The sequence below is a fragment of the Hydra vulgaris genome, chromosome 12, assembly GCF_038396675.1.
Source record: "Hydra vulgaris chromosome 12, alternate assembly HydraT2T_AEP".
In the NCBI taxonomy this organism is placed as follows: Eukaryota; Metazoa; Cnidaria; class Hydrozoa; order Anthoathecata; family Hydridae; genus Hydra; species Hydra vulgaris.
In genome coordinates this window covers 35822758-35839593 of record NC_088931.1, presented here as the reverse complement: position 1 = coordinate 35839593, position 16836 = coordinate 35822758, and the positions used below count along the sequence as shown (strand labels likewise).

The 16836-nt window shown below is 29.7% G+C and overlaps 1 protein-coding gene and 1 long non-coding RNA gene across 2 annotated transcripts; one reads left to right on the top strand and one right to left on the bottom strand.

The window, feature by feature from the left end:
• Positions 1–9895: 9895 nt before the first annotated feature.
• LOC136087733 (uncharacterized) lies at positions 9896–12061 on the bottom strand. Its single transcript, XR_010642022.1, has 2 exons — positions 11740–12061; positions 9896–11472 (listed from the first exon to the last, which is right to left on the bottom strand). It is a non-coding gene; the product is annotated as an uncharacterized LOC136087733 (long non-coding RNA).
• Positions 12062–13312: 1251 nt separating this feature from the next.
• On the top strand, positions 13313–14650 carry LOC136088086 (3-galactosyl-N-acetylglucosaminide 4-alpha-L-fucosyltransferase FUT3-like). The gene has a single exon (XM_065811743.1). It carries the CDS (start codon positions 13313–13315, stop codon positions 14648–14650), a length of 1338 nt encoding a protein of 445 aa, XP_065667815.1.
• Positions 14651–16836: the final 2186 nt, after the last annotated feature.

Sequence of the window (16836 nt, the reverse complement as noted above, 5' to 3'; positions counted from 1 at the left end):
ATCTCCATCACCCAAAAAGTTAACATATTTTAGTTTATGTTTTTGAATCGATTGATAGAAAATGTTTCCTTCGCATTCCATTCCACTTGCAGAACCAATGAAGTTCATTTTACAAATATGTAAATTTTTCCACTTGGCATAAGCAGTAGGATTTCACAATTTTACACGATTCACAGTACTCTGAAAATACATAAATACCATTTTATTACTGTTATGAGTTTTTACTACTCTATTCAATGATGAATGGCCTTTTTCCAATTTTTTTTACATTCTTTAAGCAGCAAAAGCCATAAATAATACTACAACAGCTTCATATACTTCTAGAAGTGTTTATTTGGTGGCATGAGATCAACAAACAACAAATTTGTGCTACATATAAAAATTTCTTAAAATGTTACAACTTATTTCATAAATTTTTTAAATCCTGTCGCTTGCATATTATTTTTTTAAAATTTTTTCCAGTTTTCTAAAATTAAAATAAAAGTTAAAGCATATTAAAGTTCTATTGTTGATATATAATGATATAACTATAACAAACAAAAGGGAGAAAGTTTTTAAAAAATCTAAAACTGCAATATCGTCGCATGAGAATTATAGGGTTCTATCTGCATTTTTTTATGTTGTAAGAACTTAACTTTCGATATTTAATTTTAAAATGTTTTAATGCTATTATTCTTTATAGTTATAAATTACAAGTCGTTTATTTTATTATGGTTTCATTATTAAAAATATATTATTATTCATAATATTTTTAAAGTTGTTTGTTTTTATTATTAATTATTAATTAAAACTTTAATTGTTAGATTCTTTTAACATAAAAAAATGCAGATAGAACCCTATAATTCTCATGCGACGATATATTGCAATAGTTTGCAATATATTATATCTTATCTTAGTATATTATATCTTTATATGTCAACTAAAAAAATTTCTATTTTAATATTTAATGTTTATAAATAAGTATCAAAATAGCGGTAGAAATATTTAGTGCTTACGTCACGATAGAGTCTATATAATAATGCTGAACCTAATAGTAGTAGTCCCCTTTTGAGCGTGTTTGACACAGAATTCTTGGCAGCCATTGCAACCGATGTAATGACGAGAAAGAATCGCCGCATATTTTTTTTAATAAGAAAGTGTGAACTAAAGTGTATGCAAATATCTAGCTTATGTAAACTCTAAACTACGTAATGTTAAAACACATATTAAGTATTTCAGTTCTACTTCAACTTAAAAATTGTATTGCGGTAACATCTCCTTAATTTTGATCTATAACTTTTATTTCCGTTTTATTAAGTCTTTTATCAAAACCTTTGTCAGACAAAACGCCTGAGTGGCCGAGTGGTTAGCCCACAAATTTTCAAGTTCTAATTCTACCACTAGAACCTTTTAATTTATTTATTTATTTTTTTTTTTTTCTAAAATACAAAATAAAACACTTTTATAGATAATATATGCATATGTAAAGATATTATACACTGTAAAAAACGAATGGGACAGAATTTATAAAATTGCCTAAATTTCTAAAAACATCAAAACACCGGTAGAAATTTGTTGCTTATATAACAAGAATAAAATAAGGGTTTGAAAATTAATAAAGAAAAAAACTATTAAACTCGTCTTGCTAGAAAGTGCTGCTGTTGAGGCAAAAAAAAAATAATAATAAATAGCCCGTAGCTACCAAAAATTTTAAAACTTTATTTTAACAATTAAAAATAATTTTTGCTATATTTATTTTTTTGCTATAAATTTATACGCCCAGATTGAAAAAATTTAAAATGTCTTTATTATATCCTTGTCCTCTTTTGCTTTTTAAATTTGACATAATCTTGATGAATGGTTGGAATCTTACTTTCTAAGCCTTTAATTTTAAAAAACGCCGCGAGAAATATCACCCAACTGTCATCTATGTTAGAGATACTTATGTCAAGTGTTTACGCAATCAATAAGGTTAATCTATGCATCTAGAACATTAAAAAGTAGATTTTTTTTTTTAAAAATCAGGAAAGTGTTTTTATTCAATTGAGATATTTTCTTTCAAATCAGATAAACGGGGTGAGAGATCTAATGAGCATCCCGCGTGCTAATAAAGTGCGCACATTTGTAGTTTTTTTTGCTCTAAGAGCAATGTTTAAATGATTTATTTTTCTACTATTTATTCAAAAAATATTTAAGTGAATAAATAGATGATAGATAAATAGCTGAATAAGTATAAAAACAGAAATTTGTATGAAATAAACTTCCCTTGTCCCATAATTTACGGGTCATGACAGCTAGTAGTTATTAATGTGCTTAGGTAAGCACATTTATAACTTACTAGCTGCCACGACCCATAGTCTGTACCCGTTTTTTTATAGAAGTTTACAACTTTACAATAAGAAGTTATAAAGTACTGAAAGTTGCTGTTCATTCAAAACAAAGATTTGGAAGATTTTTTTTACCACTAAATAAAGTTTGCACAACGACTACCGAATTGTTTACAATTTTTAAAGTTATTTTATACACTTTTTTTTTTTATTCATAACTTTAAAAGGTCGACAATATGTTTTGTTTTCTACCGTTTACTAAAAAATGTTGAAGTAAGGTATAAGTATAGAAGTTGTCGGGTAGAATAGATTTACCAAGACCCATATTTTACGGCTTCGCAATGCAAGTACTTTAGTTAAATCCTGATACAACGGCGTACATTTGCAACCAATCAAATAGCTGCTACAGATGCTGCAAAGTATAGTTTAAACTGCAGAGTTTATTTTTAAACGAATCATATTGCTACCATTAGTAGTAAGGAATTGAACTATTCAAATTTTCTCATTCCCTGCAAAGTATGACTTACATTATGAAGTTTTTTAAAATAAAATTTTCATTCTCTGCAAAGCATAATTTTCATTGTGAACTTATTTCAAAATATATTTTCTAACATTTATAAAATAATAGGTAGTTGGCATCGGAAACAAGACAGTAGAGGTAAGTGATGTGCCTTCATTGTGATATTAATGTCATCATTATTAATTGGTAGAAAATATGTGTTCATTGTATTACCAATCACATATTGAGTCAGTATATACCATTTAAGGTCATTTAAGGTCATCTAAAGCCCAATATGGTTACTGAGAACCAGCAGTCAAAGGTAACAATTGAGTTTTAAGGTATTCTCCACCAAGATTTTTTACTTTAGCCAATTTTTTTGTGTTTTATTAGCATCTGCTTCCATTTTGACAGCTTCACTATCAGTATTAATATTATTTTTTCTGTTTTAGTTTAATTTAATGATCTAATATCAGTATTTTTTGTTGTAGAAAAAATGATAAAATATCGTCGCTTGTCCCAGGAAGAGCGCCTCCGTGCTGTTTTCATGGCAGAAAATGGTGAAAATTATAGTAAAATTGCAACAATTCTTGGTTCTACTGCAAGCGGCATCAGGAAAATTGTTAAGAAATATCAGAATTCAGGTTCTACAGCAGACAAGGCACGTTCCGGAAGGCCAAAGAAGACGACGGCTCATACCGATTGGGTGCTGGTCCGCATGCCACTTCAGGATCGTCCCTGACTGCACCACAACTAAGCCGGAGACTGTCGGAGGAACATGGAGTTAATTTAGCCTCCAGAACTGTGCGGAAGAGACTACAAAAAGCCGGATTAAGAGGGTGTGTGGCAGCAAAGAAACTTTTGCTCTCTGCCACCAATGTCCGGCGACGGTTGGTCTTTGCCAGGGAGTACATAGACTGGACTGTCGAGGACTGGAAAAACGTTATTTTTTCCGAATAAAGTTTATTTCAACTATTTTGTGGGGCAAAGAGACTGATTGTTAGAAGAAGTGTTGGTGAAAAGTTTAAAAAAGACTGTATTGCATCAACTGTGAAGCATGGCGGTAGTAGTGTTATGATTTGGGGGTGCATGTCTGGACACGGGGTAGGGCAGTTGTACCGGTGCATTGGGTCCATGAACCAAGGCCAATACATTGGGGTGCTTCAGGACTCAGTGCTACCATCTGCTGATACTCTGTTTGGACAAGGAAATTGGTTCATCTTCCAGCATGACAATGCGCCATGTCATAAAGCAAAGAAGGTAACCAATTTCCTGCTCAGAAGTTCATGTCTGGCCTGCTCAGAGTCCAGACATGAACCCCATCAAAAATTTATGGAGTGTCATGTCTAAGAGCATTGAGGGAAAGAAACCATCCAATTTGGATGACCTGTGGGTATTGTTACAAGGCGCGTGGAACAATATCCCACAGACAACAATCGATGGTCTTTTTGCCTCAATGCCTGGCCGTATAAGGTGTGTGATTAAAGCTCGTGGATACCATACCAAATATTAATAAAACAATGTTTATTTTACATATGTGTTCACCCTGTATGTAGTGTTCAATAATTTAGATAAGAAAACATACATCTCTTAAAATCTCTTTCGTTAGAACCTCAAAATCTGATGAAATCTCAGCCATTGTTTCAAATCTCCAGTGTAATTGTGTAATTATACTGTCAAAGACTATATTACAATTAATTTGAAAATCTTTTTCTGGAGGTATGTGTGAACTTTCTTCGTTTGTTTCATCATCAAACATTCTTTTTGCTTTTCGTTTTCTTTTGATTGAAAAGCTAGCTTCAATGTCAAGATCTTTTTCAAGCTGTTATGAATGCCCCTCTCTCGAAGGTTTTGTATAGAAGCAATCAGACCAGCAATTTTTTTGATGCAATATCAATTGTCATATTTTTTGATTTTAAGCTGCGATTCTCTCTGTCAATTAATGTAAGTATCATGTTCCAAAGGTCAAGCCAGCAAAGAAACTCAAAATCAACTTGAATCAAAATCTCACAAGCTCCGGACCTTGTTTTAGCATTTAGCAGAGAATCATTACTAACTTCTTGTAAAACATTGCAAACATTTGTGGTTTGATTATTTAGTGAATGGATAGCCTCCTTTTTGGCAGACCAGCGTGTTTCACTTTGACTTTTTAGGGTGACTTCAAGTGTTTTCATCAGTTTGTCCCATCTGGTAGTAGAACTTGAGAAGAAATTGAATATTTTTTGAACCTTTCCAAAAAATGTAATCATAAATGGGGAAACTTCTGCTGAATGGACTCCTCCAAGATTTAGAGTGTGAGCTGCGCAAGGCACATACCGTGCTAAATCATTTTTTGCAGTTATTTGGGCTTGAACACCAGAATATTTTCCAGCCATGTTGGCTCCATTGTCATAACCCTGACCTCGGCAATCTTCGATGTTTAATTCATCTTTATTTAAGCTGAATAATATTTCTGAAGCCAGACCAACTCCGGTTTTTTGATGAGATTCAATGAAATCCAGAAAACTCTCTCAATAAAACATTCTCCATCAGTGACACAAACATATTGGATTATTTCTGACATTTGTTCTTTGTGAGAGAGATTTTTTAATTCTCGGCTTTTTTAATTCTCGTGACTATCTCGCTTTTCACCTTTCTGCCAAGAAGTTCAATTAGTTCATTCTGAATTTGTGGGGAAAAGTAACTAACAGATTTCTGCTTAAGTTTAACATACGTTATGTGTTGTGCTAAAAGATGATGATAGCGTGCTATTAGTTCAATTGTGTTGAGAAAGATTCCACTGTTTGGCTCACCAATAATATTGAAATAAATTGTTCTTAGCGCAGAACATAATTGTATCTATAACAACTTTTAGAATATTTCGCCACTTTTCTTTTTCAGTTTGGATGGCATTTTGAATGTCTTTGTCTAAATATCTTCCCTCTCTCAGATTTATTTCCATTTCTTTCCATGAAGTGAAACACTTTCTATGTTCACAGCTATTCTCATGTTCAGGGATTTGAGGGTTTAGTTGTTTCCATTCTGAAAAACCTTTTGATGTATTTGCAAACTTGCTTGTCTTTGTATTTGAAAAAAAGATACATGGAAAGCAAAACAAAGAATTTTTTGATGCACTGTATAACAACCATTGATGATTAACTTTTTCCCCATTAGGAAGATTTTTTTCAAACCAACTAGACCAACTATTTGTAGTTTTGAAAACATTAAAGTGTTGCGTTCCAAAATCTATTATTTGTTTAGCCATTTGTAAGAGTAATTAATTCTTACGCTCAAAAAAAAAAATTAAATTATTTTTTAAATTCGCGACAATTTAGTTATATTTAGTCGTTGCGTATTTACCTTGATTGCGCAGTTTTTTCACTTCTTCCCATAGATTCTTTCTCTCTTCCATAGTTTCTTTAGCGAAATCTTCGTTAATATATATTCCACTGCCTTTCAGATTTTGTTTTAGTTATTTAATTTTTTTTAAATTAATGTTTTAATTTCACATTGGAAATTATTTTAATTTGCATGAAGGTGCGAAAAAAATAATGAGGCGTGTCCAAAGATTTTGAAACGCAAACTAAAATTATTTTGGTTTTTAGGCGTCTTTAAAACATTTCATATATTAAAAAATGTTTATTAAATTTTGAAATTTGCCGCCTTGCTAATTTGCTAATGGCTGTGGCCTCGTTCGCCACCCCTTCACTACGGCTCTGTATATATATATATATATATATATATATATATATATATATATATATATATATATATATATATATATATATATATATATATATATATATATATATATATATATATATATATATATATATATATATATATATATATATATATATATATATATATATATATATATATATATATATATATATAATATATATAATATATATATATTCAGTGCCGGTTTTAGCACTACCAGCGCCCTAGGCGAGATTTCTACGGCGCCCCTAGCTCAATTTAACCCCATTCAAAAAAAGGCGAAGAGTAAAATAACCAATTAGTTTCGGCGCCCTGGGCCATCGCCCGCCCTAACGCCGCCACTGTATATATTTACATATATATATATATATATATATATATATATATATATATATATATATATATATATATATATATATATATATATATATATATATATATATATATATATATATAAATATATATATATATATATATATATATATATATATATATATATATATATAAATATATATACATATATACATTGACGTCTCTTTTTTGCTTTTTTGTTATAATGAACTTAACCAGGCCATTACTTTGACCTATCCAGTCAGCAGGGTCGGTCAAAAATACTTCGACGTTCTGAGCTAATTTTTTACTGTGCGCACTAATGGAGTCCATTGTAGTTTTCTCTTCATTAAGATCTTTATTATTAGTCAACGAATCCTGAGGATTGCTGCTTCATGTGCAAGAATCCACCACCTCTGGAAATAATGCATCAGTTTTTTTTTTGCGGAAAATGTAGTCAACTTTGGAAAGGATGCAACAACATTTAGGTTTGCGATCTGTTTTAAATTTGATTCTTTCTTTCATTTTACACCAGAGTTTCCCTTGTCAGGCTCATCCATGTTATTATTTGATCATTTCTAACTTATTTTTTGTATTCTGAAAGTTCAGATTATTTTTCACTAATATTCTTAATTATTTGATTGAATAATTATTTGAATCACTTTTTTTTTAAGTTTTTTCAAAATAAATTTTTTGTTTTGTTTTGTTTTAGGCGGCTGCCTAGGCTGGACAGGTAAAGACGGGGCTGTGTATGTGTCTGGGCTAAAGATCAAATATCGTATATTAAAATTATTCCGTTTAATAAAATTTAAACAAACAGGTGATTATTAGGTGCTGAAATAAAATTGGCGCCGGGCGTCATTAGGCGCTTTTAAACAAGTGTTCCTCGTTCATAAAACTTTGGCTACGGGTTAAAAAAATACTTATTTTAGGACAGGGGTTTCCAATGGGTTTTCCTTTTTGTTAAAACAATACTACTATGTTTTCCGCAACAAAAAAACAAAAACAAAAAAAATTAAAATGAAAAACACTGGGTAATTTGAGTATGCTCATATTACACAAAAATGGCATCTTTAAATAAAGTCTAAACTAAATGTTTCTATGCACCGTTTTTCAAACAAAAATGGATTGGATTTTTAACTAATATTTTTCATTATGAAAAAAATAATTTTATTATTTTAGCACCAAAATTTCGCGCCAGATTTATTCATGCGTGATGATATTATTTTAACAACGCAAAAAATTTAACAGCGTTTTAGTGAGATGATAGCCGTTAAGTAATGCATATAGATTTACGCTAATTGTATTGATTCCTGTTATCACCACATAAAGTTGATTTAAAAAATACAAAGCAACTTTAACTTCACTGCTTACATCTAAGAAATCTTTAAGTATGGTCATATTACCCTAATCTACCCTATGTTAATTTTTTTGATGTTGGCAATTTGTTATAATGCTTGGCTTTACTGCAGTAATTCTTCTATAGTATTTAAAAAAATAATAGAAACCTCATAAAACTAAAAGAAATGAATAAAAAATAAACTGTTGCAAGGTACATCACCTTCCCCTAAAATTATTTTGTTCATATATTCAGCAAGTGTGCTTGATGATTGGTATCAGAGCTTTTTTTATGTTTATTTGATGAGATAAAATAAAAATGATTAGGCAATGCTACTAAAAGTCAACTTGGTAATAGTTAAATAAATAACTAACTTAATTAATTAATTAACTTAGTAAGTTTAATAATGCGTGATTTAAATGTTTATCTGATGATTGAATCACCAAATAAAACCACATTTTTAAATTTTTAAAAGTTATATATTCTTACGAACTTATAAAAATATTAAAAAATTAAAAACTTATTCAAATATTAATATTCATAACTTAAAACTAAAAATTCACTTTCATGTAGTTTGTTTGTTAAAAATTCATAAATTTAATCTTTAAGATCATTATTGGGGCGTAGTGAATCGACCGATTCACTGTGCCCCAACTAAATGTGCCCCACCATAACAAATTTAATTCTAATTTTTTGGGACATGAGTGTTGTTAAAGGAAAAGCTAAACTAATTAAAGGAAGCATAAATATCAATAATCCAAATGAAAAACTTCAACTTTTAAAGTTATTTCAACCATGATCTCCATAACAAACATATGGAAGGTAAGAAAATTTACTTTAGTTTTCCCACTTTTCCCTGCTTAGAAAGGGTGGTTAAATTTTACAGTTTATTGTTTGTGTTTCTTCTTTTCTTAATTTGATATTATCTTTTCTTTAACTTACCTTCTGATAAGTCAATATAAAATATCTGGGCAGTCAGAAGATGACAGTATGCATTTATAATTACTAAAATTTAAGACTATATTTTCCTGCTGTTAAGCAGTTTTCTTTATTTATGCAATTGTAGAATTTTTTACAGTCAATCCAAAGTATTATCAGATCATTGTCACGGTATAATCCAATGTCGTATTAGCTAGTATATGTAGGACCTTTAGTTTACTATTTTTTACACCATTGTAATCTATTTTGATGTTACATTCCATTGTAACATCAAAATAGTCGTGTGCTAAGTTTCTTGAGGAAAAAAAACCTACTCCAAACTCTGGAATTAGTTAAATATGAAAAATAAAATAAAACCTAAAAATAATACCTAACTTAGCCTGGTCTTTAATTAAAAGGGCCCCTGCGTACATTAACGTCACAAATAAGCGCTTCACTCTTAACAACCGAAACTAAAGTAGCTAAGAATTGTTAACCTGTTTGCTGCCAACTATGAGTATACTCGTAGTTGGCAAATAAATGAGTTGCGGGACTTTGATATTTGCCATCTACGAGAATATTCGTAGTAAGCCGGCGTCATGAGTTTGCCAACTACGAGTAAACTCGTAGTTATACTAACTTATTTTAAATAATATTTGTGCATGACTGGCTTTGTCTGTTCATTTTTATTTTTTTTCTTAGCTTCACATTTGATTTTAGAAAATATTACATTCAAGTTTTTATTTTAAAAATCCAGGGAACCTAATTAAAATGCGGATAAGACAGAAATAGCTTAAAAAGTAAAATATTGATATTGTTTTAATTTTATTTCAAGAAAATTAGTGTAAACCTATTCTTTTGAATGATACATTCTGAAACATTCGCCAATACATAACGGAGGTCTATTTACACAAACAGCACATTCATATTATGTTTCTTCTCGTTTTATTTTAGAGCAGACTCGACATGGTTTTGTTGGGAATATTTTCTTTTTATTCGGTGGTATTGAAGACAAGTGTGAAGCAACTATTGGTGATTCGAGGCACAATTTCATTCAAACGTTCACCCTGTAAATCCGTAACAACTAATTCTCTAAACTTAAGCAAAGAAATTGTTTTATCTACTCCATATTTGCTGTTTAGACAGTAAGCATTAAACAAAAAAGTATCAAAGAGATGAAGTGCAACTTTTTTATTCCACCTAATTGTCTTTCTTATGCAATCATAATATGATACCATTCGATCATTTGATCATGTGCTTTGTTAATTCAAAAGAATTGTAAAAGTAATTGGTGTATATGTACCTTTTCACTTAAATTTTTCCATTAAATCTAAAACAATAGCTCCCGTTTGACCCAACAAATGTTTACCGAGAGTTGCCTCGCCAGAGTAGATTTTTACTTTCAATACGATACCATCTGATTTGCAAAGCTCATAGTACTTGATACCATACTTATGTCTTTTATTTTTCGCATACTACCTGAATACAAGACGTTCCTTCCAAAGCATCATTGATTCATCGATTTATATATTTTTATTAGGATAATAGATGTTATCCATTGTATTATTTAAGTAATCAAGAAGTCCAATAATTTTACACAAGCGTCCACTACCCGAATCTTCATTGTGAATAAAATGCCGAAACCATAACATTAGTTGGAATTTATTTCTTGACATTATTCTAGAAATAAGGGAAATCTATAGAGACTGTTCTTAGACCAATAGTGTTCCAAAGATGATTTTTTGACACACCCCATATGAAGAAGAACTCCAAGGAACTGCCGCAAATCTTCTGAATTTATTGGTTTCCAATCTTTAAAACGTGAGCTTCTTCTGAGGGGACGCTGCTTATTTATTTCTTGAGTTGCGTAGCAATTAGTTTCAACTACCATAGTATTTATAAGCTCTTCTGTAACAAATAGTCTAAAGAAATCTAATGGTTTCTTGCTCTCCATGTTTATCTTCAAACAAGGATCGGCAATAAATTGAATTTGTTTTTCGGCTCATCTTTCCATCGGTTTGAATTTCCTGATGGATTTGTTTCAGAAGTTGTTTTTTCAGGCAAAATATTACTTATAAGTTCTACTTGTTGAGCTTTGTTTTGATTTTGTCTATAAGCAAGACCACCCGTTGTTCTTGCTCTTTTCGGCGGCATTAAAAAATCTTCTGCAATGGCTGCTAGATGAATGTCTGTTAATTGATCGTCATCTATTTTCTCAGTGTTTTTAGCTTCAGAGCCTGATTCTGATGCAGTCAAGCTCGAAGACGTAGTAGTATAAGCGAAAAATGAATCCGAATTTTCAATATCATCATCTTCGCTATCTTCACAATCTTCCATAACCATATGTGCTGATTCAATTGTGGAATATCTGTGTTGAGCTAATATGAGATAGATAAATTTATAAATTATCTATTTATAAAAAAGAAACTACTTATCCATAAAAAACATTATTTAGTATACTGTTTAAAAAATTCTAAGTGCACACTAAAATGTTTTTTAATATATTAAAAAACATTTTATTGTGTACTTCAAATTTTTTTTCACATTTTTAATAACATGCAGTATAATATAGTTATCAAATATATTTTAGCTTCTAGTTTGAAAAACACAACAATTTAGAATTAAGAAAAGAAAACATTGATTACCTTTTTAACTCATGATAACTGCCAATGTGCATGTGCATGTGCAAAAAAATTGAATCACTATTTATAATAATAATGCATTAAATAAGTTACATTACTAGTCACCGCAATGAGTTATAATATATAATATAATAATAATGCACCAAATATAATATAATAATAATGCAACAAATAAGCTACTTTACTAATCACCGCAATGAGTCATACTCATTACGGTGTTACAAGAAAACTCGTACTTCGGTACCGGAGAAAAAAATTTCTTCTCCATTACCAAAGTACGAGTATACTCGTAGTGCTTATTTTTTGTCAATTATATTCAGAATATAATATACTTTAATTTTTTTAAATTTTATTCAAAAAAAATTTAACTTAAAATAATTCTATAGTTAATTTAAAATAATTCTATAATTTAAAAAATTTTTATTAATTTAAAAAAAATTGAATTTAAAATAATTCTATAAAATTATTTTAAATTAAAAATATTTTATTTATTGAAATAATGGTATTTCATTTTGCTGTTTTGCGCGGTTTCATTCTCATTGCCATGGCAATGAGTAAGACACCGCGCAAAACAGCCTCAGCAAAAATTAATCATTGCAGACATTATGGCTCGGCAAAGAAATAAACCATAGTTTAAAATAGCTCGGCAGCAAACGTCTTAAACAAATAAACAAAATTGTAATGAAAACACGTTTTTGCTTGACAACCACGAACCCAAAGATTAAATACTAAACCACGCTCGTGAATAATAATACTTTTAATAATTACTTTTTTACGTCATGTTGTTCGTAAGAATATATATTTTTTAACGCAAAAACAAATTATTTTTATCTGATGATTCAATCATCAGGTAATACATTGCTTTTTTTAAACTAAAAGTTTTATACGCAGGAAATTTTTATAGTAAACGTGTAATAGTAAAATGTAATTTTCATTCAAACAAACATATAACTCTGATACCATTTTATATGAATATATCATATTTTAGTGCATATTTTCAAGCACTCTAAGTGAAAATGCACGCATTTTCACTTAGAGTGCTTGAAACTTTACTTTATTTGTATACTTTTAATGTTTTTGTTTTAAAAAAAATTTTAAATATGCGTTTTTGTTTCTAGTTTAAAAGAATTGCTTTCTCAAAATTCGTCGAGATTTTCGGTTCATAGAGAAAAATCTTTCTTACGGATCAGTACAATTATAAAAACTAAAAATTTTACTCAAAATTTATATTTTTTAACTTTATAAATTTCTGTAACTTTTGATAAACTTTATAAGATTAATAACTCTTAAAAATTAAGCAAAATATATAAATTAAGCATTATATGTTTTTAATGTTTTGAAAAAATAAAATAATTAGTATAAAAAAGTGTTTAAAAGTGTTTTGTTTTCTGCTTGCGTAGGACTAATAATTTCTTTTATTATAACTTACTAAAGCGCATCTAATTTCTAATGTCTCAACTCTTCCGAAACAATATGTACAATTTTTTTCTACAATATTTTATTTTTGAATTGATCTTGATTATTATCTAAATCGATCGTGTTAAAATACGTGGCTAATTTAAAAGACATTAAAACGATGAAGTTTACGTCTTCGCATTTAGCTGCTGTAACTTTGATATCGTTTTGGTTTGGTGTTGGTTTCACTGTTTTTATTTTGAATACTTTAAAAGAAAACTGCCAAGGATATCAGTGTCTTACAAACAAAATAAAAGAAGAATCTTTTATTGTAAAAATCGATCCAAAATATAATAGTATTGAAAATAATAACATAACTAAATTTGTTACTCGAAAACAAAATTATGAAAAAGACCATTTAAATACAGTCAATACAAAAACAATTTATCTGCATGATAAAGATGTGTGGAATAAATATGATTTGTGGCAGCCCATACACTGGTCAAAGTGCCCCCCAAAAGCATCAAAATGCCGAATAACTACTGACCCAAACCAATTAGAATCTAGTGACGCAGTTGTTTATAACTCCCTAAAAATGCCATCAATTGACCAAATTGACAATATCAAAGCAGCAAAATTCAAGCGAGTATTTCTCTCTGGACAAACACCTACACAATCCTCTTTTAATCCGAAAAATTTTGATGGCTTTTTCGACCTAACTATTACTTACAAAGATGAAAGCGACATCAGAATACCTTACTGGCCTAACGATGGAATATTACCCTCCATGTATCGACCAAAACGAATAAAAGGCGCTGAAATTAATAATGAAACACTGCTCGAAATAGAAGACGAAGTAAAATCGTACTTTTCGAAGTTTGGAAAAGACCAATTTATGGCGTTCACAATAAAAAACTGCTCACAAAATTTATTTTCGAACATGTTTGTTAAAAAATTACGAGAAGAAGGAAATATAAACATATATTCGTTGGTAAACCAAAAAGAATGCTTGCAAATGATTATTGATACCACTGTATTACCATGCAAGAATTTCGATTGGGACGATTGTGTTAAACATTTTGAAAGAGTAAAATTTGTCATAACTCCTGATGAAGATTTATGTATTGATTACACAACTCGGGATTATTGGAAGGCCATTCTCGCTTGGAATGCGGTTCCTTTATTATACGGTGCCGGTAACTATAAAAAACATCTTATTCCGAATTCATACATTGACACCGTTGCCAACGAAGATTATATATCACCTTCATTCCAAAAAGCATACGGACCAAGTCAAGACGATCTCAAATACTATAAAACTTTCCACTTGTGGCGTCACGAAGATCGCGTAGAAGAATACTATTGGCAGTGCGAGCTATGTGATATATTGCGTAAAGAAAAAGTATCTAAAAAAGTTAAAATGAGTGAATTTTGGGATAAAGACAAAAACTGCGGAAAATCTCTCGACGTCTACGAAAAAATGAGGTTGCAACTCGTGCGAACCGGCGTTATTAGATGATCTAATTTCTTATTGAACAAAATTTGACCAGTGATAGTACGTGTAAGTTTAATGTTTTAGCTCATATATGCTTATGTGTAAAAATTATAACCAAATAAGAAATGTTCAACTAGAAAAATCAAACTATATATGAAATCTAACCATGAATAAAATACTTGACTATAAATGCAATTTAAAAAATGTAAAAATGCTCTTGTAATACTAAACTATGCTAAAAAAAAAAAAGCTAACTATTGTAAAAATTTTAAATTGTTAAAATTTGTAGAAATTGTTAAAATTTGTGGAAAATTATAGTGAATAAAGATTAAAGCTATTTTTATATGCAGTTGTATTTACTCTAAAATTTGTTTTAAAGTATTATTTAATTTATCAAGTCCATTTTTTTTAAAAAAATTTATTTTAAAATTCGTCATAATAAACATTTAAGTTACTATAAAATACACCAAAGGGGTCAAGGTAACAACATTAGTTTTTGCCATGTCTAATAACATCTGTCCAACAACATCTGAAATTTCATTGATGTCTAATAACATCTGTCTAACAACATCTGAAATTTTATTGGTGTCAAATAACATCTGTGCGAAAATTAAATGAATATTACAGATGTAGTTACATCTTTTAAATTATCAAAGTGTAATAACATCTGTGCAATTACATCTGCCCAGGACGTTCCCCAGACGACGCATGCCCACTAGGTGTAGATTTTAAGATGAAGTTATTTTTAAGATGAATTAACTAATAATGGATTGTTTAAACAAGATGTTATAGAATTTTTTTCAGATGTAACTACATCTGGAAAAAAAATTAACTAAAAATGCATTATTTTAACCAGTTGAAGCTACATATAGGATTTTTTTCAGATGTAACTACATTTGGAGAAAATTCTTCCAGATGTTATTGGACTTGAAGAAAAATTACCATATATAGTTACATCTTTCTAAAGATGTTGTTAGGGGTCGTTAAAGTTTCAGATGATATTGGATAGATGTTATTAGAATAAAAGAAAAAAACAGATGATCTCGGACAAAAGTGTATAACGGGTGATGCGGAAGTTATCGGACAAAATAAAAACGTCGATAACTTATTTATAAATAAAAAAACAAACTACTATTATATTTTTTTTAAAATAAAGCATTTATCTTTTAATAAAAATATATTTTTTTTAATTGATCTCAATTTTGCTCTGACGCCTTTCATATGCGACTGTATAAAGTTTAAATCAATTTCTTGTAGTTTTAGTTTAATGCGGTCAATCAAAACTTGCTCTGTTGAAGCTTGCCAATCTCCCTCGTAAACCTTCTGTGCCAAATGTCCTCAAAAATTTTTAATTGGTCGTGCTTGAGGCACATTTGAGGGATTGGATTCTTTATCAACGTAATAGACATATTGGTCCATCCAATTTAGAGAATCCTTAGAATAATGAGAACTTGCTAAATCTGGCCAAAATAAATAGTTAAAGTCTCCATGATACTTGTGAATAAATGGAAGAAGTCGTTTTTCTAAACATTCATTAATATAGATTGATGAATTGATCGCTACAGCTTTGGAAATGCGAAACAATGGCTCGGACATACCACGGTCAGATATGGCTATCCACATTAATAATTTTTTTGGAAATTTCTCTTTTCCTATAAAACGAACGCTTTCTGGGCATGTCTTTTTGTTGTTTGTTTATCCAGAATTTCCAGGCATGTTGTCCCCTGCAAAACAAAAGTATTTTTCGTCATCGATGACTAGAAGCGATTTTGTGTTATAGAGTTGGTTAACTAGTTTCCTGCTTCTTTTCTTTGCCTTTATTTGTTGTTCTATAGTGTATTTTGGAGTCTTTTCACGTTTTCTATATTTAATATTCATTTTTTTTAACTGACGACCAATTGTTGATTGATTTACACCGAATTTATTACCTATTTTTCTATGACTGACCCCTTTTCGATTGTTGACAAGTCTCGTTAATTCGGCTTTCTTTTCTCTAGTCCAGGATGTCGGACGACCAGGGTGCTTTCTATCAGAAAACGATTGAACAGTTTCAAGTCTTTTTAGGTTATCATATATTGTACTTCGAGCAAATCCTTCCTTTTCAAAATGATTTACGATTTTTTTTTTTTTATATTAGGTTTATTTACAAAAAACATTTTTAGTCGCTTTCGAAAAGATTCTCGTTCAGCTGCATTTAACCTCATTTTAAA

Bases quoted from the DNA above. Each gene is read 5' to 3' on its own strand.
- LOC136088086 (XM_065811743.1), top strand. From the start codon at position 13,313: ATGAAGTTTACGTCTTCGCATTTAGCTGCTGTAACTTTGATATCGTTT.